Source organism: Micromonas commoda, chromosome 8, assembly GCF_000090985.2.
Source record: "Micromonas commoda chromosome 8, complete sequence".
In the NCBI taxonomy this organism is placed as follows: domain Eukaryota; kingdom Viridiplantae; phylum Chlorophyta; class Mamiellophyceae; order Mamiellales; family Mamiellaceae; genus Micromonas; species Micromonas commoda.
Window position 1 is genome coordinate 756547 of NC_013045.1, and position 25412 is coordinate 781958.

The 25412-nt window shown below is 63.1% G+C and overlaps 8 protein-coding genes across 8 annotated transcripts; 4 read left to right on the forward strand and 4 right to left on the reverse strand.

Moving 5' to 3' along the window:
- Positions 1 to 105: 105 nt before the first annotated feature.
- On the forward strand, positions 106 to 579 carry MICPUN_60753 (predicted protein; the record flags this gene model as incomplete). Its single annotated transcript, XM_002507899.1, has 1 exon — positions 106 to 579. One exon carries the CDS (start codon positions 106 to 108, stop codon positions 574 to 576), a length of 471 nt encoding a protein of 156 aa, XP_002507945.1. The 3' UTR covers positions 577 to 579.
- A 32-nt stretch (positions 580 to 611) lies between these two features.
- Positions 612 to 5457, reverse strand: MICPUN_105952 (predicted protein; the record flags this gene model as incomplete). Its single annotated transcript, XM_002508191.1, has 3 exons — positions 612 to 4304; positions 4509 to 4842; positions 5006 to 5457. 3 exons carry the CDS (start codon positions 5455 to 5457, stop codon positions 759 to 761), a joined length of 4332 nt encoding a protein of 1443 aa, XP_002508237.1. The 3' UTR covers positions 612 to 758.
- A 920-nt stretch (positions 5458 to 6377) lies between these two features.
- On the forward strand, positions 6378 to 7958 carry MICPUN_101921 (heat shock protein; the record flags this gene model as incomplete). The annotated part of the gene is made up of 1 exon (XM_002507900.1): positions 6378 to 7958. One exon carries the CDS (start codon positions 6378 to 6380, stop codon positions 7956 to 7958), a length of 1581 nt encoding a protein of 526 aa, XP_002507946.1.
- A 33-nt stretch (positions 7959 to 7991) lies between these two features.
- MICPUN_84094 (predicted protein) lies at positions 7992 to 13697 on the reverse strand (the record flags this gene model as incomplete). The annotated part of the gene is made up of 1 exon (XM_002508192.1): positions 7992 to 13697. The coding sequence occupies one exon, from the start codon at positions 13695 to 13697 to the stop codon at positions 7992 to 7994; it is 5706 nt and encodes a 1901-aa protein (XP_002508238.1).
- A 3127-nt stretch (positions 13698 to 16824) lies between these two features.
- On the forward strand, positions 16825 to 18625 carry MICPUN_108790 (predicted protein). The gene has a single exon (XM_002507901.1). The coding sequence runs from the start codon at positions 16857 to 16859 to the stop codon at positions 18573 to 18575; it is 1719 nt and encodes a 572-aa protein (XP_002507947.1). The 5' UTR covers positions 16825 to 16856; the 3' UTR covers positions 18576 to 18625.
- Positions 18626 to 18721: 96 nt separating this feature from the next.
- Positions 18722 to 21253, reverse strand: MICPUN_97767 (H+-or Na+-translocating f-type, v-type and A-type ATPase superfamily; the record flags this gene model as incomplete). The annotated part of the gene is made up of 2 exons (XM_002508193.1): positions 18722 to 20686; positions 20825 to 21253. 2 exons carry the CDS (start codon positions 21251 to 21253, stop codon positions 18722 to 18724), a joined length of 2394 nt encoding a protein of 797 aa, XP_002508239.1.
- A 318-nt stretch (positions 21254 to 21571) lies between these two features.
- Positions 21572 to 22831, reverse strand: MICPUN_101925 (predicted protein; the record flags this gene model as incomplete). The annotated part of the gene is made up of 1 exon (XM_002508194.1): positions 21572 to 22831. One exon carries the CDS (start codon positions 22829 to 22831, stop codon positions 21572 to 21574), a length of 1260 nt encoding a protein of 419 aa, XP_002508240.1.
- Positions 22832 to 23287: 456 nt separating this feature from the next.
- Positions 23288 to 25034, forward strand: MICPUN_105954 (predicted protein). Its single transcript, XM_002507902.1, has 2 exons — positions 23288 to 23339; positions 23494 to 25034. Exons 1-2 carry the CDS (start codon positions 23337 to 23339, stop codon positions 24523 to 24525), a joined length of 1035 nt encoding a protein of 344 aa, XP_002507948.1. The 5' UTR covers positions 23288 to 23336; the 3' UTR covers positions 24526 to 25034.
- Positions 25035 to 25412: the final 378 nt, after the last annotated feature.

The window sequence follows — 25412 nt, forward strand, 5'->3', positions numbered from 1 at the left end:
ATCTCGTCAGTGCTACATTTCGTGGGAAGGCACGCCTCCAGCAGGGAAGCAACCATCTCCAGTCGACCAGTCCTATCCGATCTTCAGTCGTCCCCGCACGGACCCATGTCGGCTGTGTTCACGGGCGCTCGCACCGCCGCCCGTCCGGGCACCTCCGGTCGCGGTCTCGCCTCCCCGGCGCGCCCGGCGCGATTCAGTCGCACCGCGCGCCCCGCACCCAGCCCCACCCACGCGTCGCCCGGGGAGGAGGCGAACGACGTCATCGTCGAGTGGGACGTGGTGGTGTTCAGGGACGGCGACGGGCTTAGCGTCGGCAAAGTGGAGTCCGTGCGAGCCAGCGACGGAACGTGCGTGTGTCAGCCACTGTTCCAGGAGGAGGAGACCGGCGTGTGGCTGGAGGCGACGTACACACGGGGGCCAGAGACGGTGCCCTTGGGGGACGTCACGGCGATCCTGGACGCGGACTTTGCGCAGCGGATGGCGCCGGACAGGGTGTCCAACCCACACGGGGAACACGCGGAGGATTTCTGGGAGATACTGGCGGAGCTGCCGGACGGCGTGCGCCGGGGCGAGTAGTAGCTAGGACCCGTAGACGATCGACGATGTCATTTAGAGGTACAGTACAATGTTATTGTTCAAAAGCTGGGTCAATAGGCGGGTCGGCAAGCGGCCGACCTGCTAAATACATCAATGGTGCTGGTACATGTCGCGGATGAAAGAACAAGAGCCGAGTCGCAGACTTGATTCAGTCGCGCTCATCAGATGGTCACGTCGCACTGCGAGCCCGTGGACTTGAGATGCTGGAACACAGCCTTCAAGTTGGCGTTCGTGTCGTTGTGAAGCAGGTCGAGCCTGCGCACCGCGCTGTGAATCTCGAAGGCGCACTCGCCCGTGGGGGACCCAACCCTCGGTGAGCCCCCCGGGAACGGCGAGCCTCGCTCGGTGTCGGACGTGGGCGAGAAGCTCCTCGGGCTGTCCGCCGGGGAGTTCCCGCCGAGGCCCCACTGGTTCATCAGACCGGCGACGTCGCCGGCGGCGTTGGCGGCGTTGTTGAGGAGCACAGAGGACAGGAGCGATCCGCCGTGCGTGCTCCCGGGCCGGCTCGCGACCGACCTGCACTCGTCCATGGACGCGAGCGAGTCGGTGGAGTTGAGCCTGCTGGTCCTGCCGCGGAGGCACCGGCCGCACTTGGGCTCCACGGCCCTGGCCAGCGCCAGGAGGCCCTCGGTGCCGATGCCGTTCTCCTTGGCGTCGAGCGCGTGAAGCGCCGGGGTGGTCCACGAACCGTCGCTGTTCATCCGGGGCTCGATTGCCGTCGCCAACGCCGCGGCGCCCTCGTCGCCCATGCGGTTTCCGCCCACGGCGAGACCCCGCAACGCGCGGTTGGCGACCCAGTATCCGTCGCCGAGTTGAGCGCCGCCGTTGGTCCACCCGCCGCCGTTGGTCCACCCGCCGCCGTTGGTCCACCCGCCGCCGTTGGTCCACACGCCCCGGCACGTGCCGCACGCGCAGTCGTCCCCGCCGACGCCGGTGCACGCCAGCGCATCCACATCCTTGTGCACCGCGAGCCCGTTGGCGATCGCCACGCCGAAGCTCGACCTTCGCGAGGCCGGCCCGGATCCCCCCGCCGAGCTCGGGCGCGACCGCGGGTTGATAAACCCGCCGCGGCCACCCCGCGCGGAGGACGGCCTCGAGCCGTAGGGCGTCGCACCCGGCGACGACGCGTTGCTGCTGTCGGGCGAACCCGAGCCCCGGGTGCCGAGCCCGGACGGGTACTCGGGGAACGCCGGGGAGGACCGGCCGGAGTCGGGGCCGACGCGGCCCGGCGGAGGAAGCCCCGCGCACCACCGCGGGGTCAGCGCCCTCGCGATGTGGCAGATCCCCTCGGGCCCCGCGTCGTTGAACTCCAGGTTGAGGACGGTGAGGCCGCCGCCGCCGGGGATCCACCGCGTGCGGGGCCCGGGCGGGGCTGTGCCGGCTGTTCTCGTCGCCGAGCTCGCGTGTGTCGCGGGGTCGGCGGGGGCGACTGGGAAAAAAACGTTCGGGTTGAAGGCGCCGGGCGTGGACGAGCCCGAGTTTGGGCTCTGCGCGCCAAAGTCCGTCTCGACCTGGACGGGCTCGAGCATCGCGGCGATTGCTTCCATGCCCTCGCTTCCGATTTGGTTATCGCGCAGGTCCAGGATTCGCAGCGCGGTGTTGAACGCCCACTGCGACTCGACCTTGACGTCGGCGAGGAAGTCGTTGTTGCGCTGCGGGGTGAGAGCTCGGGCGAGAGCCTTGGCACCGCCCGGGCCGATCGTGGCGCCGCCCAGGTGCAACTCTCGCAGCTTCGAGTTGAACAGCCACCGACCGCACGCGCCGCCGCCGCCCAGCTGCGCGAGCGGGGACCACCTGGGCAGGAGCGCCTCGGCGATGTGGCAGGCGCCCGTGTCCCCGAGCCCGGTGCGAGACAGGTTGAGCACCTTCAGGTTGGACGGGAACACCCACACGCCCGTGCTGGCGTTCTGCCTCGGCGCGATGATTCCGGCGATCGCCCTGCCGCCCTCTTCGTCGAGATGCACGTTGGCGAGGTGCAGGGTGGAGAGGCTATGGGCAAACGCCCACCCGCCGTCGGGGTTCGGACGGGGCGAGAGCGCGGCGCCGACGGCGAGCGGTCCCTCCTGGTGCATGCAGCTATTCTGGTTGGCGTGGAGGTGCGTGAACGTGGGGTTGAAGTCCCAGTGACCACTTGAAGGAGACCGCTTCGGGGCGAACGCGCGCGCTATGTGCGACAGCCCCTGGTCCCCGAGCTGGTTCCTGCCGACGTTGAGAGCCCTGAAGACGGGGTTGAAGACGTGCTCGCCGGTTTGCGGTTGCCTCCGCGGCGCGAGCGCGTCGCCCAGCAGCCTCGCACCCTCCGGACCGATGTGGTTGTGGAACATGGACACGGACGTGACTCCGCTGCAGAACACCCACCCGCCCTCGGGCCCGACGCGCGGCGCGAGCACCCTCGCGAGCGCCGCCGCGCCCAAGGGCCCGATGTCGCAAAAATTCAGGTTGAGCTCCTGCATAGCCGTGTTGCACACCCACGCACCGTCCGACCGAGTCGGCGTGGACGCCGGAGCCGTCGATCGCATCCACTCGTCCTGGTCGAATCCACTGTGGCCCGACACGTCCGATGCGTCGTCCGCGCCGTCGGTGACCCACCGCGGCGCCAGAGCCTCGAAGAGCGCGACGGCGCCCTCGTCTCCGATGGAGTTAAACTCCAGATTCAGCGATCGAAGCACGCTGTTGAACACCCACGTCCCGTCCGCGTTCCGCCTCCCGTGCAGCGCGGACGCCAGAAACTTGGCTCCCTCGGGCCCGATGGACGCGTTCGACAGGTTCAGGCCGGTGACGCGCGTGTTGAAGTTCCAGTTTCGCATCGGGTTGAGCACCGGGATGAGCACCTCGGAGAGCCGCTGCTTGAGGTTGGGCGCGCGCCGGCGAACCATCTTCGGCGGCGGCGTATCCCCGTCGCCGTCGTCTCTCGCGCGCTCGGGCCTTGTGCCCCCCGCAGGTGCTGGGGTGCCGGCCCTCATCGTGCGGCCCTTCATCGTCTCCCACTGCTGCCGGAGCGCCTTGATGGTTTCGCTCTCGCCCTCGCGTCGCGCCTCTCGCTGGCGCCTTCGCTCCTCCTCCGCGTCCCTCTCCCTCGCCAGCTCGACGTGCGACGGTCCATCGTCATCCACGGATGCGGTGTCCATGCATTGTCGCGGCGGAGATTTCTTCTTGGCGCTTATGACGATCGGGGAGCTCGGGTGAACGATGGGTAACGAGGAGGTCGGGTGACCGTGATCGTTTTCAGCCATCTCGCCCTCGGACACCCTCCTCCGCTTCGCCACCGCGACCGGGGAGCGGATCGTGGGCAGCGGCGGCGTCGCGTTGGCCCTTCTACCGCGGCGGGGCAGGCCCAGCGCGCCGGCCGCCATCGATACCTCCGCCTCGGCGCCGACGGCGAGCGCGTTGGACTCGACGCAGCATCCCTCCCCAGACGACTGGCCGCTGCCGTTCCAGTCCCACGAGGTGAAGCTCGCGTGCCTGGCCAGCCGCGGCGGTCGTGGGCGATCGTCCCCGTCCAGGGATTTACGCCGTTGGCCCGCGTTCGGGGTGGATGCATGCGCGTGTTTCTGCTCCGTCGCCGCGAGCCCCGCGGTGAGCGCGGAGACCATGCGCGGGGCCTCGTCCGCCCCGAAAAGCATCTTGGCCGCAGCCTCGGCGGGAGTCACCACGAAGCCCGCGCCGGGGACGTCATCGTCGTCGGGGGACCAGACCACCATCTTTCCCTGCGAAATTACATCGGAAGGGAACGGAACGCGATCGTTCAGCGGGCGATCGAGGGCGAGGGCGTCGCGCGTTCGGTCGGAAAATCGCGCGCGTCCCGGGCCGAGCGAAAAGGCGCGAGAAAAGGCACGAAAAAGGCGCGATCGGAGCCGGGACCGACGCGCGCGCGCGGGGGGGTAAGGGGGACGGGATGGTCGGACGCGCACCTCGGATGATTCGGAGAGCCGATCGATCGTCACCCAGTTGGCCGGCGCGAGGATGCGGCCGAGCGCCTCCACCCTCGCGGGCGCAAAGCTCTGCGCGCTCTCCACCGCGGCGTTGATCACGTCGTGCACGGTCCCCTGCCTCGAGCTCGTGGGGCTGGCGTCCGGAGCGGTGGGGCGTTTCGCCGGGGACTTGATGCCGATGAGCAGCCTCTGCCCGACGCGCATCAGCTCGGTGGTGACCGGCGGGGGCGGACCGGAGGTGGACATGGGATGCGAGTGCGCGCGCCACCACAGGTCGGACTCCACCTTGGGCATGCACCGCCATCCGTCGAGCCTGGAGGGGGCGGGGCGGGGGAAAACTCAGCCTGCTGCTGGGGGTTGGGGAAAAACCGCGGGGAGCTTTTGGCGCGATTTGCCGGCAATGGTAAAACGAGCCGCGGGCCGTAGAAAACGCGCGGTGAGGCGCACGACGTCGATGAACCCATACGAGCGCTTACCTTATCTTCTCCATGACCCGTAAGGTGAGCGGCATGAGCATGGCGTACCCGCTCGCCGCGGTCGTCGCGCGGTTCTCGAGCATGTAGAGGCCGCTGTCCACGCTGCTGCTGCGAAACTTGAAGGTCTTGGAACGAAACCCGAGACTTTCGGGTTTGTTACGCGGGAGAGTTGGTTGGTGCAATCCCGAACCTCCGGCCGGGGCTCGGAAACCCGGCGCCGGGGGTACGAGATCGACAGGTTTGGCCTTTTCCACGATGTGGAGGGACTCCGAGGACCTTGCGGCGGACGCCGAGCGCCCACCAAGCGCGCCGGATCCCTCGCTTCCGCGCGAGCACGCCGGCTCGCAGAGGCTCGCCTCGTCGCACGTCAGGCAATCGGCCTCGTCCGTGAGCTCGCCCTCCTCCGAGACGCGCGGAAGGCCCGTCGCCGAGGGGGGGCATGAACGGCCCATCCGGGCGGGCGTCGGGCCCATGCGTCTACCCGAGGTTCCGGAGGACCCGACTGGGTGATCCGAAAACCTCTTCCGACGTCGCGCGAACCCGCGCGCCGCGCTTTGCGGGGGTCACACGGATGCGCAACCGCGCGATCGCTTTTTAGCGCCGTAACGTCCGGCCGACTTAACTGGGACCGAAAAACGGGGTGACGGGGGCGTAACTGTTTGCCCATACGGCAACGAAAAATATATTGGTCGTCCGACCTACAGTTACACGTCAGTTGCACCAGGTGGCGCGCGATGAGAGGCTCTGGAAGTCCACTTCATCAGATCGAGGATGGGTTTTGAGACCGGGAATATCCGCGAAAAATCTCGTGACGATATTTCGGGAAAAAACAAAGAGTGATTGCATATACGGACTCGCAAGGCTGGGCCGAAAAAAGCGAACGAACTTTCGATTTTGAGATTCCATTCTTGATTTTTTTGGCCGTGCTGGCACCCGAAAGGGCGATATTTTATTCAAGGTTCTGGGTCTCGGTCGGTTCCTATCGGTCGGTCCAAAATCTGGGCCCACATCGAAAAATGGAAAGGTCGAGCGTTTTTCGGGGACTGCGCGCGCCGAAAAACGCACGCGAAATCGAGTCTCGGACGCCCCGAGGCTCCGGTGTTGGAAGACTGGACGCGGGTCTCGGTGCCTTCGCCATCCTCCACTCGCGCCGTGCTCGCCTCGTTCCCCGGTGCGAGAGAGGTAAATGAGCGGCAACGACGGCGATGACCCTCGCCCGAGGCGCGACGACCCGTGGTCGCAGGTCGAGGACATCCGCGGCGACGCGCACTACGTCGCGCTCGGGATCGGACGCGACGCGACCGCGGCTGAGATCAAATCGGCGTACCGAGCCGCCGCGCGCGAGCATCATCCGGACAAGGGCGGCGACGCGATGACCTTCGCGAAGGTTCAGCTCGCGTTTGAGACGCTGTCCGACCCGCAGCGCAGGGCGACGTACGACCTTCTCGCGCGCGAGTTCGAGTTCACCTACATCCCGGGCGTCACCCCTCGAGCCCGCGGCGGCGAAGATTTGATCCTCGACGATCTCGAGCGGCTCGGGCTGGACCTCGATCCGGGGCGGCAGCTCGTCGTTCTCTGCGAGGTGTGCGGCCGGCCTTCGAACAAGACCTGCTACGTTTGCGACTGCCGATTCTGCGACTTTTGCACGCGCAAGATGCACTGGAAGGGGCAGTTCGGTCTGCACTACCCTGTACAAAACGCGCCGGGATCGATGGCGAGAAGAATCGCCGAGAAGGAGCTCGAGACCAAGACCTTGGAAGACGGCAGAGAGCGTCAGCTCGAGGATCCCAACTACCGCAACGACATCGAGCTCTCGGAGGCGCGCGCCTTCAAGGAGGCCGCCGCGGAAATCTACGGACTCGGAGCCAAGCCCTGCGACTTTAACGGAACTCTCCCGCACCACGTCAGGCGATACGACCACCGGCTGTCCCGGTATTACGCCTGGGCGCAGACCGAACGGAAGGTGTACATCGCCGTGCACGTTCCAACGGGGTTCGAGGATAAGCGTGTCCACATGGAGATCGGCGGCGGGCACTACGCCGTGCTGCGCGTCCAGGCTGAGGATTCGGCGCCTGTTCTCGAGCGCCGGTTTGCGTTCCCGATTGACGAGAAGTGCCCGGTTGACACGCTGCAGACGCAGATGCGGACCAAGATGCTCATCTCCGTAACAAAGGCTGAGCCCGGTCAGACGTGGACGCGACTTTTCGACGGCGACCCGTTCTACGCCAGGTGCCTGCAGCAGCCATACAAGATGGAGGAGTCCAGCACGGAAGCAGTGCTCGAGATCGAGCTCCCTTTTTGGATCGAGGGCTCCGACTGTGACGTCAAGGTGGATGAGTACAAACTCACCGTCAACGTTCTGAACGAGATAGACGGCCTCACGCGCACGTTCTGGCGCCCGGGCGTCGATCCTAACGAGAAGCAGAAGCACCCGGGGACGCCCCACTATCTCTTACCCGAAGAGACCGCGTGGAGTCTGGACCGAGAGATCCACCCCGTCACAAACGAGCCTTACAACGTGTTGATGATCTGCCTGGTCAAGCGGCAGCCGACGACGAATGAGCAGCAGTACAAGAAGGGCCAAGTGCAGGACAACAGGTTCGCCGAGATCCCCATGACCAACCCGCCGTACTGCAAGGGCGTACGTATGTTCGTCGAGGACATGGACAGGTTCTCGCTGGAGGATGACCTGCAGGCGATGTGCTTCATGGAGACTGGCTCCACGTGGCGGCCAGCAAAGCCGTGGGCCAAGTACTGGGGTAGCGCCTCATCGGGCGATCCCGAGCAGGATATCGTCGCGACCGAGGTGGACATGCTCCCACAGGGTGCGAAGTTGACGCTCGAGGCCTTCCTCAAGGCGGAGGAAAAACGGCAGGAGGAGGAGCTGAACGTGGAGTGCGGCGGTTTGGTCACAGCATGCGAAGAGATGATCCACGGTGGACCTCGCTACTGATGGTTCTACTTTCAAAAAGAATGATTTGTTTTGCTACTTTGCGTCCAGATACTCGCGCTCGTTCTCCCAGAAGAACGGGTCCTCCTCCACGGGCATCTTCGCCGCCATAACCGCCGAGTATCTCTCCCCCGCCGGCGCGGCGGCGGCGGGCATCTCCCAAAAGTCCTCGTCCGAATCGGTATCCTCCGTCGCCCTCTCCGTCGCCCTCGCCGCGAGTCTCGCCGCGACTTGCTCCGGTGAGAGCCAGAACCCTTGCTCGTCATCCGTATCCCCCGTATCCCCCGCATCCTCCGCACCCACCGCCCCGGCACCCCTCGCAACCTCCACCTCCTGGTCGAGTCCCACGTAGCAGTCGCTGATGAGGTACACGTGAAGGTCCGGTTCGAAGACGGCGTTTGCGGACCGGTCCACCGCCAGCTTGGCCCTCGCGCTCTGCCCAAACCCGACGCGCTTGAGCGAGAGGAGCTCGCGGTTGTTCCTGTCGCCGAGGATCAGCCACCACCCCTCCTCCTTGACCTTGGGGTACCTCGGCAGTATCGCTCGGGGCGCGGAACCCCGGCCGCCTCCTTTGCCTCCCCCGCCCGCAGACTTTGACGTGCGGCGCAGATTGACCTCAACCTCGGTACCGTCTTTGGACAGCTTCACGTCGATGTCGATGAGAGGCATTCGTTGGCAGTGATTCACAGCCTCGTCCACCTGCCTCTGCTTCAAACCAGCGTTTGTGAGCGCCTTCCTCGCGGCGGCCTCCTTGTTGACGCACGCGTCCACGAGCTGCGGCAGGGCTTCGTATCCCGACCCAGACAGCGACGCGGCTTTTTGTTCGTCCACGCCAGGCACCGACATACAGCTGGGATCGGTTATGAACCGTCCCTGCATGACCATCTGCATCAAATTCATCGCGTGCAGGCACGTCGCGAGCCAGCCGGACTCGGCGCACACGTCGATTATCGCCTGAAGGATCCTCACCGCCTGATCCAGCACACCCTTTGCGTCGGTGACGTAGTCGCTCATCGGCAGCTGCAACCGAAGGAAGTGCGCCTGGAACAGCAAATTAGCCTTTGTGTGGGGATCGTCCGCAAGCCGAGCGTCCACCTTGAACCCGCCCGCGTCCTCAACCTGCCGAGCCAGCTCGGCGTTCACCTTGTCCTCGTTGTGACGCACGGGGAGCTCGTCGTACTCTGCCACGCCGCAGAGGATGCCCAGAAGCTGCTCCAGGGAGGTATCCGGGCCCAGACTGGATGCGAACAGCGCGACGGAGGGGTGCTGAAGGTAGTAAAAGCTCGCGATGCGCCCCATCGTCGCGGGCTCCAGGCTGTCGTCCTCGCCGATCGTGAGACACTGCGCATCCTCCAGTTGCGCGAGCGCGTTCTCCACCAGCCGCGATAAAAACGCGTTCAGAGCGTCGTGCTCCACGCTCTCCAAGTCGTAATAGGACGGGTTCTTGACGAGCCTGCGGAAAAAATAGGTCCACGTCAGGTAGTCCACCGCGTCTTGCTTGGAGCGAATAGTGCCCGCGACCACCTCGGCGTTGAAGTGGTCCGGGAGCTGATCTGCGAGGGATGATTCCACGGGAAAGGGCTCGTACAAGAACTTCTTGTAAAACGCTTTCTTTGGCTCATGCACCATGATCACTGCGACGGCGCTGGTGTCGAACTGGGGCCTGCCGGCGCGGCCCATCATCTGAAGCACGTCTGTGATTGGAAAGTCCACGTATCGGCGGGTCTTGCCGTCGTAAAACTCGGTACCCTTGATCACGACGAGGTGCGCAGGCAGGTTCACCCCCCACGCAAGAGTCGACGTGCAAACGAGCACCTGGATCTTGCACTTGAGGAAGAGCTCCTCGCAGAGTGCTCTGTCCTCGGGGGCCAGGCCCGCGTGATGCAGCCCGACGCCGAACTGAAGCGTATGCCGCAGCTCGGGTGATTTTACCTTCGCCAAGTGCATCTCCATCTCGTATGGGTCCATGTGCACGAAGGTGTCTGGTCGCTCATCCGCGGCGGCATACGCTATAAGGTCAATGGCGGTCAGCCTGGTTTGCCGCCTGGACGACACGAACACGAGGGCGGGTTTCTCCGGAGAGTGCGTGCGGATCGCGGCGTACGTTGGCTTGTTCATAGTCATCATCCGCGGGCAGTAGAACTTTCCGGGGTAACCCTGTATGTGACACTCCAGCGGCACCGGTCGCACCGACGGCTTGAAGTTGAAGAGGCCGCTCTTTGGTCCCTCCTGCTTCTCAATGCCGAGCCAGTCTGCGAGATCGTTCGCGTTGGCCAGCGCCGTGGAAAGGCCGACGATTCGTACCGGTCGCTCGGTGCGGGTGGATATGAATCTCATGCGGCTCACGATCACCTCGAGGATCGGCCCGCGGTCGGCGCCGAGCAGGTGGATCTCATCAATCACCACCAACGAAACCTTGGTGACGTACGACCTGGCCTGCCACTGACGCGAGATGCCGTCCCACTTCTCCGGGGTGCACACGATGATGTCTGCGCCCTGAAGCGCGCGTATGTCCGGCGTGTAGTCGCCCGTCAGCTCCACGAGCTTTTTGTTGAGAACCTTGCACAGCTTCCCTTTCCAGTCCTCGATACGCTCCCTGACTAGCGCCTTGAGCGGTGCTATGTAGATAATCTTACCTCCTGGGTGGTCCCTGAACGCCGCCATCATCGCGAGCTCCGCGCTGATCGTCTTACCGGAACCCGTGGGCGCGCCGAGCAGCACGTTAGATTCGGAATGGAACAGTGTGTTGAACGCCTGCGTCTGTACCTTGTTGAAAAACTCGAACTTGCCCTCGTAGAGGTCAAAGAATTCCTTTCTGCCGAGCTCTGGGTTCTCGGGTGGATACAGCGCCTGCCTGGGCACTGGGGGCAGGTCAAGCAGCTCCGTGTGCGCGGGTCCCCTATCGGGTAACACCAGTTCATTGAAGTTCAGCTCCAGAAACGTCTCGCACCCAAGCCAGGACTCCGAAGTCGCGCGAAGGAAATACTGTGGGGGAACCGGCTCAAAGATCGGGATGGTGAACGCCAGGTGTTGCTTCCCCTCGCCGTGTAGCTTCTTGCTGAGCATGAACGTCTCGTTGTGGTATATGTGCTCGTTGACGGGATCCTCAACCCACACGAGCCAACGTTGAAGCCCCCCGTGCACTGCGTCCCTCCATTTGAACTCGGGGGTGAGCGCGACAGTGACCCGCAGAACGCTGCGAGTGATCGGCTGAACCGTTGCCTCCATCGTGAGGTGTGGCAGGGACTCCAGGCATCCCCGGACCTTCTGGCCGACGGCCGTGTTGAGCCTGAGCATGCTACCAATCTCCTGCGCGCTCATGTCGAACAGTCGCTCCACCGTCGCCTGCCTCTCCTCGAGCTTATAGAGCGTCTCTGGCGAGAGCGTCTGCTCAAACTGTCTCAGTGCGTGTTGGTGCGGCCAGATTCGAAGGTCCACAGCCTTGGACAGCGTCAGCAGCTCTTCGGCTAAGGATGGCCAGCCCCGGCGAAGGCACAGCTCGAATAGCGCGCGGCAAATTCGCGACGCGTTCTGGGAGATGTAGGAGCTGTCCGCGACGAGCGAGAACGCCTCCATTCGGGCCCTCGAGATGTACACCTGCATCAGCAGATTCACCTTGCCCGCCCTGTCCGCAAGCGTCGCCTTGATCTCCAGCGGGCACGCCCCCTTCCTGTTTCGCCTGAGTGCCTCGAGCTCCGGCATCTCGTCCTCCCTGGGCGCGATGTTCTCGAACTCCGTCGCCTGAGCCACCATGTGAAACACCTCTGGCATGGACATGTGCCGCTGCAGGTGCTCGTCGAACAATTCCATCGAAGCCTGCTTGATGTAAAAGTGCGACGCAATGCGACCAGCCTCCGTCTGGTATATGAACCCGCTCTTCTCGTCGAACCGCACCATCTTCGCGCGGTGCAGTGTCCTCGCAGCCTCCGTCACCAGCTTGCGCCTGTGCCGAACCAGGCCCGGGTCCAGATTCACGTCATCCCAGGTCAACCCGTAAGCCAGAGGGTTCTTCTCCATGCGTGTGTGTAAATACGAGTAACCCAGCCACTGCGCGCCCTCTTTCACGCTGCAAACCGTGCCCAACACGAGTTCCGCGTTGAGATTATCCGCCAGACACGAAATAAACTGCGACTCGATCGGCGTCGAGTGCGTTAGAAGCGCGAGGTAATGCGCAAGTTTTTTGTGCTCGGTGATGATGACGCCCTCGCCGCTTGTATCAAACCCAGGCCTGCCAGCGCGACCGAAGATCTGCTGAACGTCGAGGACGCCCAGGTCCCTGAACCCACCTTTCGACGGATCGTACAGTGTCGTGCCCTTGATCACTACGGTGTGCGCCGGCAGGTTGACGCCCCACGCGAGGGTGGCAGTGCAGCACAAAACTTTCACCACGCCCGCCGAAAACAGACGCTCCACCAGTGTCCTGTCCGATCGAAGCATGCCCGCGTTGTGGCAGCCGAACCCGCGGTGGAAGAGCTCCTTCAGCTCGTTGTTCCTGCTCCGCTCCACCTCCTTCTTCCAGGTGGTGAAGTCCGGGTGGTTCTCGGGGGCGAACAGCTCGAGCCCGCCCTGCGTCTGGTCGTTGGCAGCGATTTCACCGAGCTGTTTTGCCGTCTTGACCGTGTCCTTGCGGCTGTGCACGAAGACCATAGCCTGCTTACCGCTCCTCAGCGCGGCTGTGCACTTATCGTACGCGATCTGCGCCATCAACATCTGCCGTTTCATCGCGTTACCCTCGGTCACGCCCACGAACATCTGCGTCAGCGGGATCGGCCGGAAGCTCTGATCAAAGACAAAGAGGCCGGCGTCAGAGACGCCGAGGAACTTGGCAACGTCCGCGGGGTTCGGTAGGGTGGCGGAGAGTCCGACGATTCGGATCATGCTCTGCGTGGTCTCCACCTGTCTATGTGTGCGCGCCACGAGCGTCTCGATCACCGGGCCACGCTCGTCATTCAGCAGGTGCACCTCGTCAATGATGAGCAGTCGCAGTGAGGACGCAACGCTGACCTCCCCACCCTTCCGGGTGATAACATCCCACTTCTCCGGCGTCGTCACGATCATGTGCGTCTCCTCCATCTCCTTCTTTGTCAGCTGCGTGTCTCCCGTGAGCTCCCTGACCTGAATACCAAGCGGCTCCAGCCTTCTACTGAATGCTCCGGTCACCTCAGCGGCCAGCGCCTTCATCGGCGCAACGTAGACAATCTTAAAGTCCGCTCCGTAAGCCAACTCGCCGTACTCGATGTGCTGACCGATCTCGTGAAGTACGGTCATCATCGCGATGTTGGTCTTGCCCGCTCCAGTCGGTGCACACACCAGCAGGTTCTCGTTCGAGTGATATGCTGCCTCGTAGATCCGGCTTTGGATACGGTTCAGAGATTTCATTCCGGCAAAGGCGGGTTGCGCCCAGTCATCGAGCTCCTCGATTGGAACGAATCGCTCGTGCTCACCGACCGGCGCGCGCTCACCCGCGGGCACGTGAACCTCCTCGTACCCCTTGTGCACCTTGCGCGTGGTCCCCGCGGGCAGAGCCTTTTTCCCGCCGCCGCCGCCGCCGCCGAGACCGTACAGACCCGCCCAGATATCGTCCTCGGTGCTCGGCTGGTTCGCTGCCGCCTCCCAGTCCCCCTCGCAGAGCGCCGCGAAACCCACGCCGGAGTTGGCGAGCCACTCGAGCAACGGCTCGCCCTGCCCCTGCGCGATTCTCCGCCCAACCTTCCTCTCCTCCTTCCTTCGAAGTTTTTCCATCTTGATGTCCGACGTCGACTGGATCGTGACCTGCGCCATGGGAGCGTCCTTCCTCGCGCCCCCGCCCCCGTCGCCGTCGCCGCCCGCGCCCCCCAAAGTCTCGCGCAGCGTGCCGATCCTCCGTCGCAGCGCGGCGTTGATCGCCGCGCGTCGTTCGATCGCACCCGCGATTGTCTCCACGCCGCCGTCGCCGAGAAGGTCGAAGAGCTCCGCGGCAACCTCGTCGTCCGACCGGGTCTCCGCCGCGAGCAACGCCCTGGCCAACTGCTGCGCCGTCTCTTCCCACCCGTTCGCGCCCGAGATCGCCACGCACCGCTCCTTGAGCCACGCCAGCTGCGCCGTCGCCGACGCCTCAGCCGCGGGAATTGAAAACTCTCCTTCCGACGCGGAGTTGGCGTCTGAAGCTCCGTAAAGTTCCGACTTTTTTCCATCAGCATCCGACACCGTGGCCGCGAGGAGACCCGCCCTCATCTGCTCGGCCATCCTCGCGGCGCTGGACGTCGACGCCGGCGCCTGCGCGGAGGAGGAGGTGCGGGAGGAGGAGGAGGCCGGAGCTCGACCTCGGCCGGGCGCGGCGAACGGGATGTCCGATCCAAACTCATAGCCGTCGTCGCCGTCGCCGTCGTTCGCGCCGTCCCCGCCGGGGCCGCCGCCGTGCGCGTCCTGCAGCGCGATCAGCTCGTTGACCGCCGCGTCGAACTCGTCGAGGTGCTGATCGGACACCGGGCCGAGCTCGGCGACGAGCGCGGCTCTCTTCCTGCGCATGAAGTCGCGTCGCTCCGCCTGGCCCCTCCGCTTGGCGAGGTCCGCGTCCCTGCCGTACCGCTCCTCCTCCGCCCACCTCGCCGCCGCCGCGTTCGCATCGCGCGCGAGGGACGCGACCGTTCGGAACGCGAGGAGGGAGGCGTCGGCGAGCGCGTCCGGGAGCAGCGTGTCCCCGCCCGTCACCCGGACGACCGCGCGAAGAAAGCGCTCCAAGGCCGCGCGCACCTCCCGCGGGGGTGAGTCCGGCGACGCCGGGCATATCAGCCTCGCCAGCGAGGATGTGGCGTGGTATCTCCCCTTCCCCCCGCGCCCCGGGGCCGGCCCGGTCGCGCTCCCGGACGCGATCGCGGCGTCGAGCGCGCCGCGTCGAGCCACGTACAACGCGTCGACATCCTCGTTCGCGTCGGCGGTGGCCAGCGATCGGAGCAGAGCCGAGAGCCTGGGTGCCGGTCTGGTCGATCCGGATTGAGATCCCCCCGATACACCGTCGCGGCCGTGACCCATCGCGGTCCGCGGGCGGTGCTAAGCTGGCTGGAGTGCGCCCCTTCCTCCGGCCAGGTGTGGCAAGCCCTTCGCTCCCTTGCCAACTTTTGTGCCCACTGTCGTGGTTGTGCGAGTTCGCTGCGGCTTCGTTTTGGTTCATCAGGGTTTATGGGTTTAGGGTAGGATTTAGGGTTACTGACTGCTGTGTAACCCTAACTTAATCACATATACGAATTCGTCGTGTGTTTATTAGAAGGTTGAAGGTTAAATGTAAACTATGTTTATTTCATGAGAAATTAGAAAAACCTAACTATAAATCATAGATGAAGGTATCACCCACGAAAACCAGGGGCGGCGTCGGCCAACACCCGAAAGCTGACGAAGCGGGGAGCGGTTGGAAGAATGACGGAATCGTCACTGCCGAAGGCGCTGACCACTCGCGCCGCATTGAAGCGTTGGCCCAGAGGATTTCGCCGATCGTCAAGGTGAGCCGCCAAAAGACGATCTCCGCGTGTAAACCCGCATCCATCGCCCCAAGCGCTTCTCGCCAGTGTCTGCATCCACGAGTTCAACCTCCACGATCGGACTTGGTGTCAAATTATCAATTGACCACGTCCTGTCCCGTTCGCAGACTGCGCGTGAGCCATGAGCAAGGACTTTGTGGTAGAAGAGGACCACGATGACTCCGCCTCCGAGGCGGAGTCCGCGGGAGAGTCTTCTGCGGGGTCCTATTCCGAGGACGAGTCCGTCCAGTCCGAGGCTTCCCAGGATCATCCCGCCGCACGCGGAGGCAAGACGGCAATTCTCGCCTCCGATCCCGCCAACGCGGCGTTCTTCGCGGGCGGCAACGTTGCGCGCCTCAGCGATAACGACCAAACAATCGACGCCAACGAGTACGAGAAGGCCATGAGCGACGAGCTTCCGGTCGTCTCCAAGACCCTCGACTACGAAGAGGCGAAGGCGGGCTGGAAGGAGTCCGCCGTGACGGATAATAACGGCGAGTACATCCCGTTCTGGTCATCCAGGAAGAAGTTCCTCAGCAACATCGAGTTCCTGGGCCCAGGCATGGGCCTCTATTTCCGCATGCTCCGCAACTTCGCGCTCTACTTCTTCCTCATGTCCATCCCGGTCGGCTGCGTCATAGCGCACTACATGTACCTGTACTACAACCCCGACTCGGACCTCGACGACGAAAGCATGGATGCGCTTGCGAGGGTCACCACCGGCGTGACCGCGTCGACCAGCCAGGATGACACCATCGGCGGGTGGGACGTCCGTAAAGTGATGCTCGCGGTCGTTGGACTGGACGCTCTCTCCATGCTCTGCTTCCTGATCATGGTTGCGCACCTCAAGCGCAAGCAGGAAGAGTACGTGGAGAAGAACGACGACGCGGTGACCTCGCTCCCGGACTACTCCGTGTGGGTGTGGGGCATCCCCACGAACGCCACGGAGGAGGAGGTGAAGGAACACTTCTCTCAGTTCGGAGAAATCTGGGACTGCGTGGTGGTCAAGGACATCGGCAAGGTCATGGGCGCGAGGATCACCCGCGCCAAGCTCATCAACACCCTCATCACGATGAAGATCCAGTGCAGTGGCCGGAAGAATAAGGGCTACAATATCGACAAGCAGCAGAAGGCCATCGCAAAGCAGAAAGAGAAAATCATCAAGCAGACGAAGAAAATCGACGACAAACTCCATGAGGGGTTCACGTCGGTGTGCGCGTTCATCACCTACAACAATCCCGAGTCTCGCGCGAACTGCGTGGACGAATACGCCAGCCCGGGCTGGTCATGCTGCCCCAACGAGAAGCTCAAGCTCCGCGGCGAGCACATGCTGAAGGTCAAATCCGCGCCCGAAGCGAGCGACCTCATCTGGGAGAACGTCCTCCGCCCCAACTTTGTTACCAAGGCGATGCGCAAAGCAACCTCTATGCTCATGATCTTCATCCTCCTCATTGCCGCCATTGGCGTCATCGTCTACGCCAAGGACACCCTCAGCAAGTCCCCGCCCGCGGTGGCCTGCCCCAACACCGTGTACGACGCGACTACCAACCCGGCTCCCATGCTGAACTGCAAGGCCATCTGGGACCTCGCCTCCGAGGACGCCATCAACAACGCCACGTCCGAGACACGAAGATCGGTGGACATGTTCATCAGCAACATCAAGAACTACGAGAAGTGTGGCGACTTCATCGTAAAAGCTGATTGGGCCAGACCGATGGACTCCAGCGCGTACGGCGCTTACACTGCGCCCGCGACCGGCAGCGCGTGGGACGGTGGGTTCCTGCCCAACTCCCAGGCGGATGAGTGCGCCGCACTAACCTGTAAGCAGTGCTACTGCACCACTGTGGTGTCCTTGGCCAACCTCGGCGACCTCATGAACGCATACTTTGACTCCGGCGCCGCGGACAAGGCGTTTTGCAAGCCGATCTTCGATCAGATCTTCCAGGAGGCGAGCGTGATGGTCGGCACCATCGCCATGACCACGATCACGAACATGGTGCTCATGAACAGCGCCGCATTCTTCTCCGAGTTCGAGAGACACAAGACCCTGTCTGCCACGGAGGCCATGGCTGCCACCTACACCTTCGGAGCGCTCATTGTCAACCAGATGATTGTCCCCATCATCATCTACTCTTTCATCGAGTTCCTTGAGGGTTTCCCCGTGCTGTTCCAGGGAACCTTTGGCGACTTCGAGGCTGAATGGTACAACAAGGTGATGGTGATGATCATGGGAACAGCAGTGACCAACATCATCGCGTTCCCTCTCGGCGCCGCTGCGCCCAACATTGTTGCCTGGGTCAAGCGCAAGCTCACCGGCTGCATGGCCCACTCGCAGAAGGTGCTCAACGAGATGTATCAGCCCGCGGACTTTTCCCTCGCCAAGCGTTACGGGCAGGCCCTCTGTGCACTGTACTACACCATCGTCCTCTCCGCCTGCGCGCCGCCCCTCCTCGTCGCGGCGTTCTTCCTCTTCATCATCATCTTCTACGTGGACAAGATGATTCTGCTCAAGTTCAGCAAGAGGCCCCCGATGTACGATCACAAGCTCAACGAGATGTTCCTCAACATGGCGCCGTTTGCCGCATGGTTCCACCTCGCCATCGCGACCTGGGCCTTTGGCTACTACGAGATCCCGTCGTACACTATCGGCCTGCCCTCGATCGCGGGCACCGGTATCGACGCTAACGCGGTCAGCAGCCAGTCGGCGAACGCGGATGACAGCAATGTGGACTACACCGGCGCGCCTGCGCAGTTTGACTTTATGGCGCGCCTCAAGCGCCTCAACGCACTCGTCCCCTTCCTGTTCTTTGTTGTCCTGACCGTGTCGCTGTTCTTGGCCAAGCTTGTGGACAAGCTCCTTAAGCCCATCTGCGGCGCCATATTCGGCAACAAGGGACCCGAGAAGATTGACGAGGTGCCGCCGTTTGACCAGCTCATCATGCCCGGCCAGGTTGGGTACGAGGATCCGGTGCCCGAGGGAGAGCTCAACAACAAGCTCTCCGGCCTCCGATCCTACCGCATCGAGGATAACCCGAAGTATGCCAAGCTGTTCCCGGAGGTGATCGGTGGCGAGAGCGGAAGGCGCGAGACGCCCGCCAAGGCACCCAAGACGCAGAACATGGCCTAATCGTAATAGCAAACCCCGTTTGCGTATATATCAAGAATGATTCCCTTCGTAAAAAGGTACGAAGGTACCTTCTACCTTCATACAAATTCGTGTTTTTCTTCGTTACAAATCGTGTTGCGTCGTGCGTTAGCAACTCTTTGTCTACATCACTCGTACTCAGAAGCTTCGGGCTTTAAGATCTCGGCGAGGGAGAACGGCGCGAACTTGTACCCGTCACCGCGGTAGAATTTGTTCTGGTACTCTACCCAGTGAAGCCTCAGCGCGTGCAAAAATGCGGAAAGGCTCTCCATCAGCATCAGCACCCCGATCGTCGCGCTAGCCCACACGGCGAACCCAACCACCATCGCCACCGGGTTCTGCGTCGCGACCGCTGCCATGAACACCCTGTCCCAGAACACCGCGGAGAGCTGTGCGTGCGCCAGAGATAATGCCCACAGACGCAGGTACGACGCGGTGTTGCTCACCGCGCCGAGCACAAACTCGATGGTGTGGATCATCTGGTGCACCAGCGTCTCGCTAAAGTCAAAACCGTGATCGCCATGCACGTGGTCGTCCAGGCTGCCGTCCACGTTGAGATGGTCGTCCAGCGCGGTATAGAACTCGCCCCGCTGCCTCGCCTCCCATCGTCGCTTCAGGATGAGTGGCTTGGGAAACAGCATGACGGGCACCGATGCCAGCGCAATCAGCACGAGGAACACCTGGAACCCTCCCTGGCCCCAAAACATGACGTTCTCGGGACAGCCCGGCTCGCCGTTCGCGCCCTCGCCGGCGCAGTCCGCGTTGCCCGGGGCGAGAAACATGTAGATCATGACGTGGTACAGGTCCGCCGTCGCGCCGGGCGTGGTCCACTTCATGATCATCAATATGACCAGGTAGCCAAAGAGGCTGCCGAGAAATATCACCTGCGGGATGAACTCGCAGACAATGCTGAGGAAGTCCCTGGTGTACAAAAAGTTGAGCAGGCTCATGAATATCCCCAGCATCATCTGCGTCACGCCCATGATGATTGACATCTTCATCTTGAGCGAGTTCAAGAACGGCAGCTCGGTCTTTGTGCCGTGCCAGATCGGGTCCACGCCGAAAGCGTACACGCCGCCATACGTGCACTCCTGGTCGCCGGCGCTGGTGTTTTTCGGATCGCATCCCGTCCACTTCGTGGTCCCGAACCAGTTCATCGGCACGGAGAAGCACTCGTTGTACAACAGTCCGGTATATATGCTGAATATCGCCATGAGCAGGATGCAGTACCTGCCGTCAAACATCATCTGCATGATTTCTTGCTGTCGTATTTTCCCCAGTTTCTTCTCGTTGTACACCAAATAAAGCGCCGCCAGCAGCATCAAAACGCCGTGGCCAAAGTCCCCGAACATCACCGCGAATAGGAATGGAAACGTGACGATGGTGAACACCGTGGGGTTGACCTCGCGGTACCGCCCAACGCCGTACGCCTCGACGATACCCTGGAACACGGCGGTGACCTTGTTGGTGGGGAAGTAGGTGGGTGGTGCCTGGTCTGTGTTGATAGGCTGAAACACCGTTCCCATCTGCGCAGACGACGCTCGGTTGGCACGGAACAGGGCGTCTTGGATCCTGGGCTTGGCCGCGACTGGAATCCACCCCTCCGCTACGAGGCACTTGCGCGTGACGTCGATGCTGAACATGTTAAGCGTGTGGTAAATCGCCTTTTCCCTTCGCACCAGCGTGGTCCACAGCTCGTGGTGGTGGCCGATGGACGACAGCGCCGCATTTCTGTGGCGAATGGAAGCGTCTAAAGTCTCCTGCAGCTCGCCCAGCCTCGCGGTCACCTCGGCATTCATCTGCCGCTGCCGGGAGAAGTCCTCCGGGAACGGGTACCTGTTGGCTCCGAACCCCTCGCAGATTTTCAAAATCTTTGCGCGAGCTCGCTCGCCGGCGAAGAACACGACGTACACCGTCTTCTCCACCATCTCACCGGTCGCCGGGTCCTGGATCTTACCCTCGATCGCCGAGTGTTTCAGGTACATGTTCCCGCGCGTCGCCCGGAACAGTATCCTCTCGAAGCTGGGCGTCTTCTGCGTGGGCAGGACGCCGCAGATGAAACCCAGCCGGACGCTCTCCGGATCCTGCTGCATCTCGTAGTAGTTGTCGCCGCCCATGCCCCGCGCGGGTGTACCCAGGAGCGCAGTGTTGACCCCGCCGGTCTCCTCGTCCTGGGCCAGCGATCCCCCCGATGCGCCGCCCAGCATGCCGATCCCGTCGGACATCGTCACCGATCCCGACCCCGCACCCGGCTCGAAGAATCCACCAGCCTTCTCCAGCACGATCTGAAGCTCCACCAGTTCGCTGTGGCCCCGTCTGAGTTTCTCGGTGTTGTTGGTGATCTGCCGAAGTTCGCTTTCGAGGTCGTCGAGCTTAGCCTCGAGCTCGTCCAGCGTGTACGCTTGGTCCGGGGCGGGTTGGGCCATGGGGATTAGGCCGGCCTTGACCATCTGCTCGCCGAAGTAGCGGAGCTTGCGGAGCATCTCCTCGCAACGCTTTACCTGCTTGTAGTAGGTGCGCTGGAAGCCGCTCTTGCTCGGGTTCATGTCTTTGAACTGGACAAGGCCGATCTCGCCGAGAGCGAGCACGGTGTCGTGCGCAGCCTCCGCCGGAACGATGAACTGCACCAGCTGCATGGACTCCGAGCGGAAGAGCTCCATGGCGCGACGGTGTTAGATTTCTCAACCCTACTCTCACGACCTCGCGGGGGGACCGCCCTGCGTTCCGAAAACGCCCAGATACGCGCGCGCACTGAGGGGGATCTCCGTCTACGCACTCCACTTGTGGTCTTGCGCGCCCTCGTCCGCTGATTCGACCCGGCGGTATCGGCCGAAGTGAGCTCCTGTGAACGACCCGGGGGTTTTAAATACTTAGACTAATAAAAAGTCCCTGCACCGTCAGTCAACGTCGTTTTCAGTTTCCTCGCTAAGTCTTACTTGGTCTAAGCTAGTCACTAACTCGCTTATCTGGACGCGTACTCAGTCGGCTATCTCCTCGATGACGACCCCGGCCGGCGGCGCGATGTCACCCCTCTCCCGCCTCTCCGCCTCCTCCCGCTCCCGCAAGAGCCGCAACTTCTCCTGGTGCGCGTTGTGCTGCGACGCGATTTCACTCGCGAGTGCGCCGCCAACCTTGAGCATCCCGCCAAACAAGCTCGCCGCCAGGCTACCCACGCCCGTGGCGATCCCCTTGAGCTCCTCCACGGGATCGCGCTGCCGCGGTCGCTCGGGGTTCGTCTCCCGGGGAGCCGGCTCGGCGGCGTCGACGTCGTCTCTCCGTGGCCCGTCGCCCTCATTTGGAGCCGCTCGTTCGCCTCCGAAGATGTCCCAACCCGCGACGTTGAGCCTCGCGCTGCGCGAGTCGAAATGCAGCAGCGTGCGCTTCCGTTCCTCCGCCTCCTCCTCATCGGGCGTCAGCGTCGCGCCTCTCGGCAGGTGTTCCCTGCGTTTCGCGTACGCCCGCGCCTCCTCGTCCAAGAGCCGGAAGTGATCCTCCGTGTTTCGCAGGAGCGAGTCCACGACCCAGTCCACCTCCTCGTCGGGATCCTCCGGGTGGTCCTTAAAGTTGTTGGACTGCGTGCGTCGCAACGACCCAATCTCCTTGGACGCGATGCCGTGCAGCGCGTACCCGAACATCCCGCCGATGGGACCACCGATGAGCGCGCCGAGACCCACGGCGCCGTAGCACGTCGCGTCGCTCACCTGACCGCTCTGATTCCAGCCGTAGCGCGCCCAGGTGGCGAAGTGCTCGCAGTTGTTGCCGAGCACGTGGTACCCGCCGAACCTCGCCTCGTACACCTTGTGGCTCAGCGCGCGGAGGCACCGCTCCAGGATGTGCGCGGGTTTCATCGGCGTGTGCCGAGCGTCGTACCCGAGGTTGCCGTCGTAGGGCGTGCCTCCAACCTCGTCGACGCGGTTGTAGACCACGACCGCGTCCCTGCTGATGTCGCGCGTCGAGGAGTCCGCGGCGCCCCACAGGTGGACGACGGCTTCGGGCAGTTCCGCACCGGTGACCTCGCACCTGTCGACCATCCAGGACTGGCCGTGCGGCGCCAGCTTGCGACGGCCGATGTACACCGCCCAGTGCGTGAACGGCACCACCTGGTCGTCCCTCGGCCAGTACAAAATATCTCCCGGCGTGCGGCGCTTGCCGAGCGCGGGCCAGACGTGATTCCGGAGCATCGGTTCGCAGTTGCGGCGCTCCATCCTGACATTCTGAACGTCCCTCTCGGTCGCCATGTCGCCGGCGGGCCTAGTGCCCGGAGGCCCTTGCTTGCTAGCTCTGAGATCCAGCTCCTTTTTTTTCCGCCTTTCGAGCGTCGCTCTCCCGCGAAAGCGGAGAGAGGGTCAGCAGTCCAAGCACCACTCGGTCAGCCTTATTTGGATCCGCCGATGACTTTCAGCTGTGAATGCACTAAAAGCCCATACAAACCTGTCAGGGTTAGAGGATATTTGGGTTTTAAGTGTTATTCGAAAATCCGTCACTAATTTCTAACTCAGGGGTTAGTGGTCGGGATTCGTGGTAAATACCTACCTTCGTACCTTCGTACGAAGGTAGTTTCTCAATATAAAAATCATCCTTCATTCTGATTGGCCGAGACCGTTGAAAGGACCGAAAAAAACAGAAGGGCTCCAGACTGGCTCCAGCGACTTCTGCGAAGCGCGGGCTCTCAAAGCAGACGGAGCGCGCTCGGCCTGCGCCGGACCTGGCGAGTCAGGCGGCTGAGGACGAGACGGAACCTATATGGTGGGTACCCGCGAGCCTCGACCCCCGGGTCGCGTGCCCTCCCCTCCCCGCGCCCCAGTGTTCTACCAACCCTAGCTAGTAGCAGCGGAATGTGGTTCGGGCAGAGCATGCGCAAACCAGTTGAGACGCTCCGTCCCCCTTCTTTCCCTCGCAGGTCTTCCCAGGGGATAGCGGCAAACACGACTGGCCCATCATGTCCTATGGGGAGCAATTCCTTTGGCTCCAAGAAGGCAGCGGCACCGCTGACGGAGCCAGCAAGCGTGACCGCTCCGCCGGGGGCTCGAATGTTGAACGAGGCGAGAAGCGCGCGGCAGAGCCAAGTCAGGCTCAGGGCGCCCCGCGGAAGAAGGCGACGCCCGGCCCGAGGGTCAAGAACCGCATCTGCCAGGTGGTGGGTTGCGATATCGAGTACTCCTCCACGCACGAGTGCAGGGCGCGCGCTTGCCAGACGCACTGCTCTGCCCTCAGCGTGCGACTCGAGGGCCAGGATCCCGAGCAGCAGTTCCGCTTCTGCTACCAGTGTCACAAGTTCCACGAGCTCGACGCGTTTCGGAACCCCGACGGCACGCTCCGCCCCAGGCACAACTGCTACCAGTCGCAGGCGCTGCGGCTGGATCGGCGGAAGAAGAAGGACGCGGCGGCCAAGGCGTCCAAGAAGAACCTCGACATCGTCGCCGTCCTGGAAGCGCAGTCGGGGCAAATAATCGACGCCGTCAACCTCGCGCGCGCGAGCAACGCGGCGGCGAGCAACCTTATCCTGGCCAACGTCATGGAAGTCGCCAAGGCCACGCAGCAGACGATCGCGAACGTGCAGCAACGCCCGGGCTCGCACCCGTCGCAGCAGCTCCCGCACACGACCAAACCGGCCGCCGCCGCGACTGCTTTCGCGCCAGCTGTGTCGTCGTTCAACCCGGGTTTTTCAGCGTCGTCGAGCGGTGCCGAGCGCCGGGTGCCGGGCGATCACCCATCCGGTCCATCGCTCGGTAACCCCGCGTCGCCGCTGGACATCACCGCGATTGACGACAAACGACATCAGCGGACGATGCACGTCATGGGCGACGCCGCGGGCGCGACGCGTTTCGAGGAGTTGGCCCACGTGCCGCCAGAGGAGACTCTTCAGGGGCGCGACGGCGGAGAGTTCTCGCCCGACCTGCTTCACAGTCTGCTCTCCTACCCTAAACCCTAAACCCTAAACCCTACACCGGCGAGACCGAAGTGAGGGTTGATGAGGACAGGACCTTTTCTCGTGGGGGGTTGAAGCTCGCGCCACCCATCAGCTCGGTAAAAGCCTTGGCGTCTTGTCAAAATCTACACGACGCCGCACAGAGGGATGCAACATGGCGGCGAAGACATTATCTCGCGTCGCAGCCCCAAACCAAAGATGTTTTCACTTAGACAGGCCCAGATGGCCCTTTTTGATCTCATATGAGCACAATTTGCATGGACTGTATTCTCTCTCACACCTCTCGGTCGCCGCATTGCCGCTGGGGAGCAGCAAGGTTCGTCGTCGATCGTCGACACCTGGCGAAACTGAAAAGTCAACCGGATGCCCGAACCTCCACGTGTTGGCAGGTTTTTTTGTGGCTGAGTGTTACCCCTGATGGCAGTCATAGGAGGAGCGGAGTTCAGAGGCGCTAGGCAGGCCCGAAAGGGTTCGGAAGGGGGCTTTAGTCTCGCCGATCGGCGGATAGATCCATCGCGTCGGCCACCCCTCAATCATGCCCGCAGCTAGGCGGAGAAAGGGTAAAGGGGGCGTAGTCACCGTCCCCGACGCGACACCCTCAGAAAATACCCCCCCCGAATCGAAGGATAGCGACACTCCCACGGACTCGGAGCCCGACCCGAAGGACGCTAACGATGACGAGCGCCGCCGCCGCCGCCGACGGAGCGCGCGACTGCTGCAGTTGTACGTGCCAAGGCTGCCGGTGGTAAGCTCCACGTTCGTGGTCATCCTCTTTGCCCTCCTCGCCCCGCTGGTGGACAGGGCGTACCACAGGCTGGCTACCGAGGGACGGCTGGCGTCCGACGTGGCGAGCGTGACACACAGGGTCGGCCGGTTCCAGGTGAAGTGGG

Excerpts from the sequence above, each read along its gene's own strand:
- MICPUN_108790 (XM_002507901.1), top strand. The coding sequence starts at position 16,857 with ATGCGCAAAGCAACCTCTATGCTCATGATCTTCATCCTCCTCATTGCC.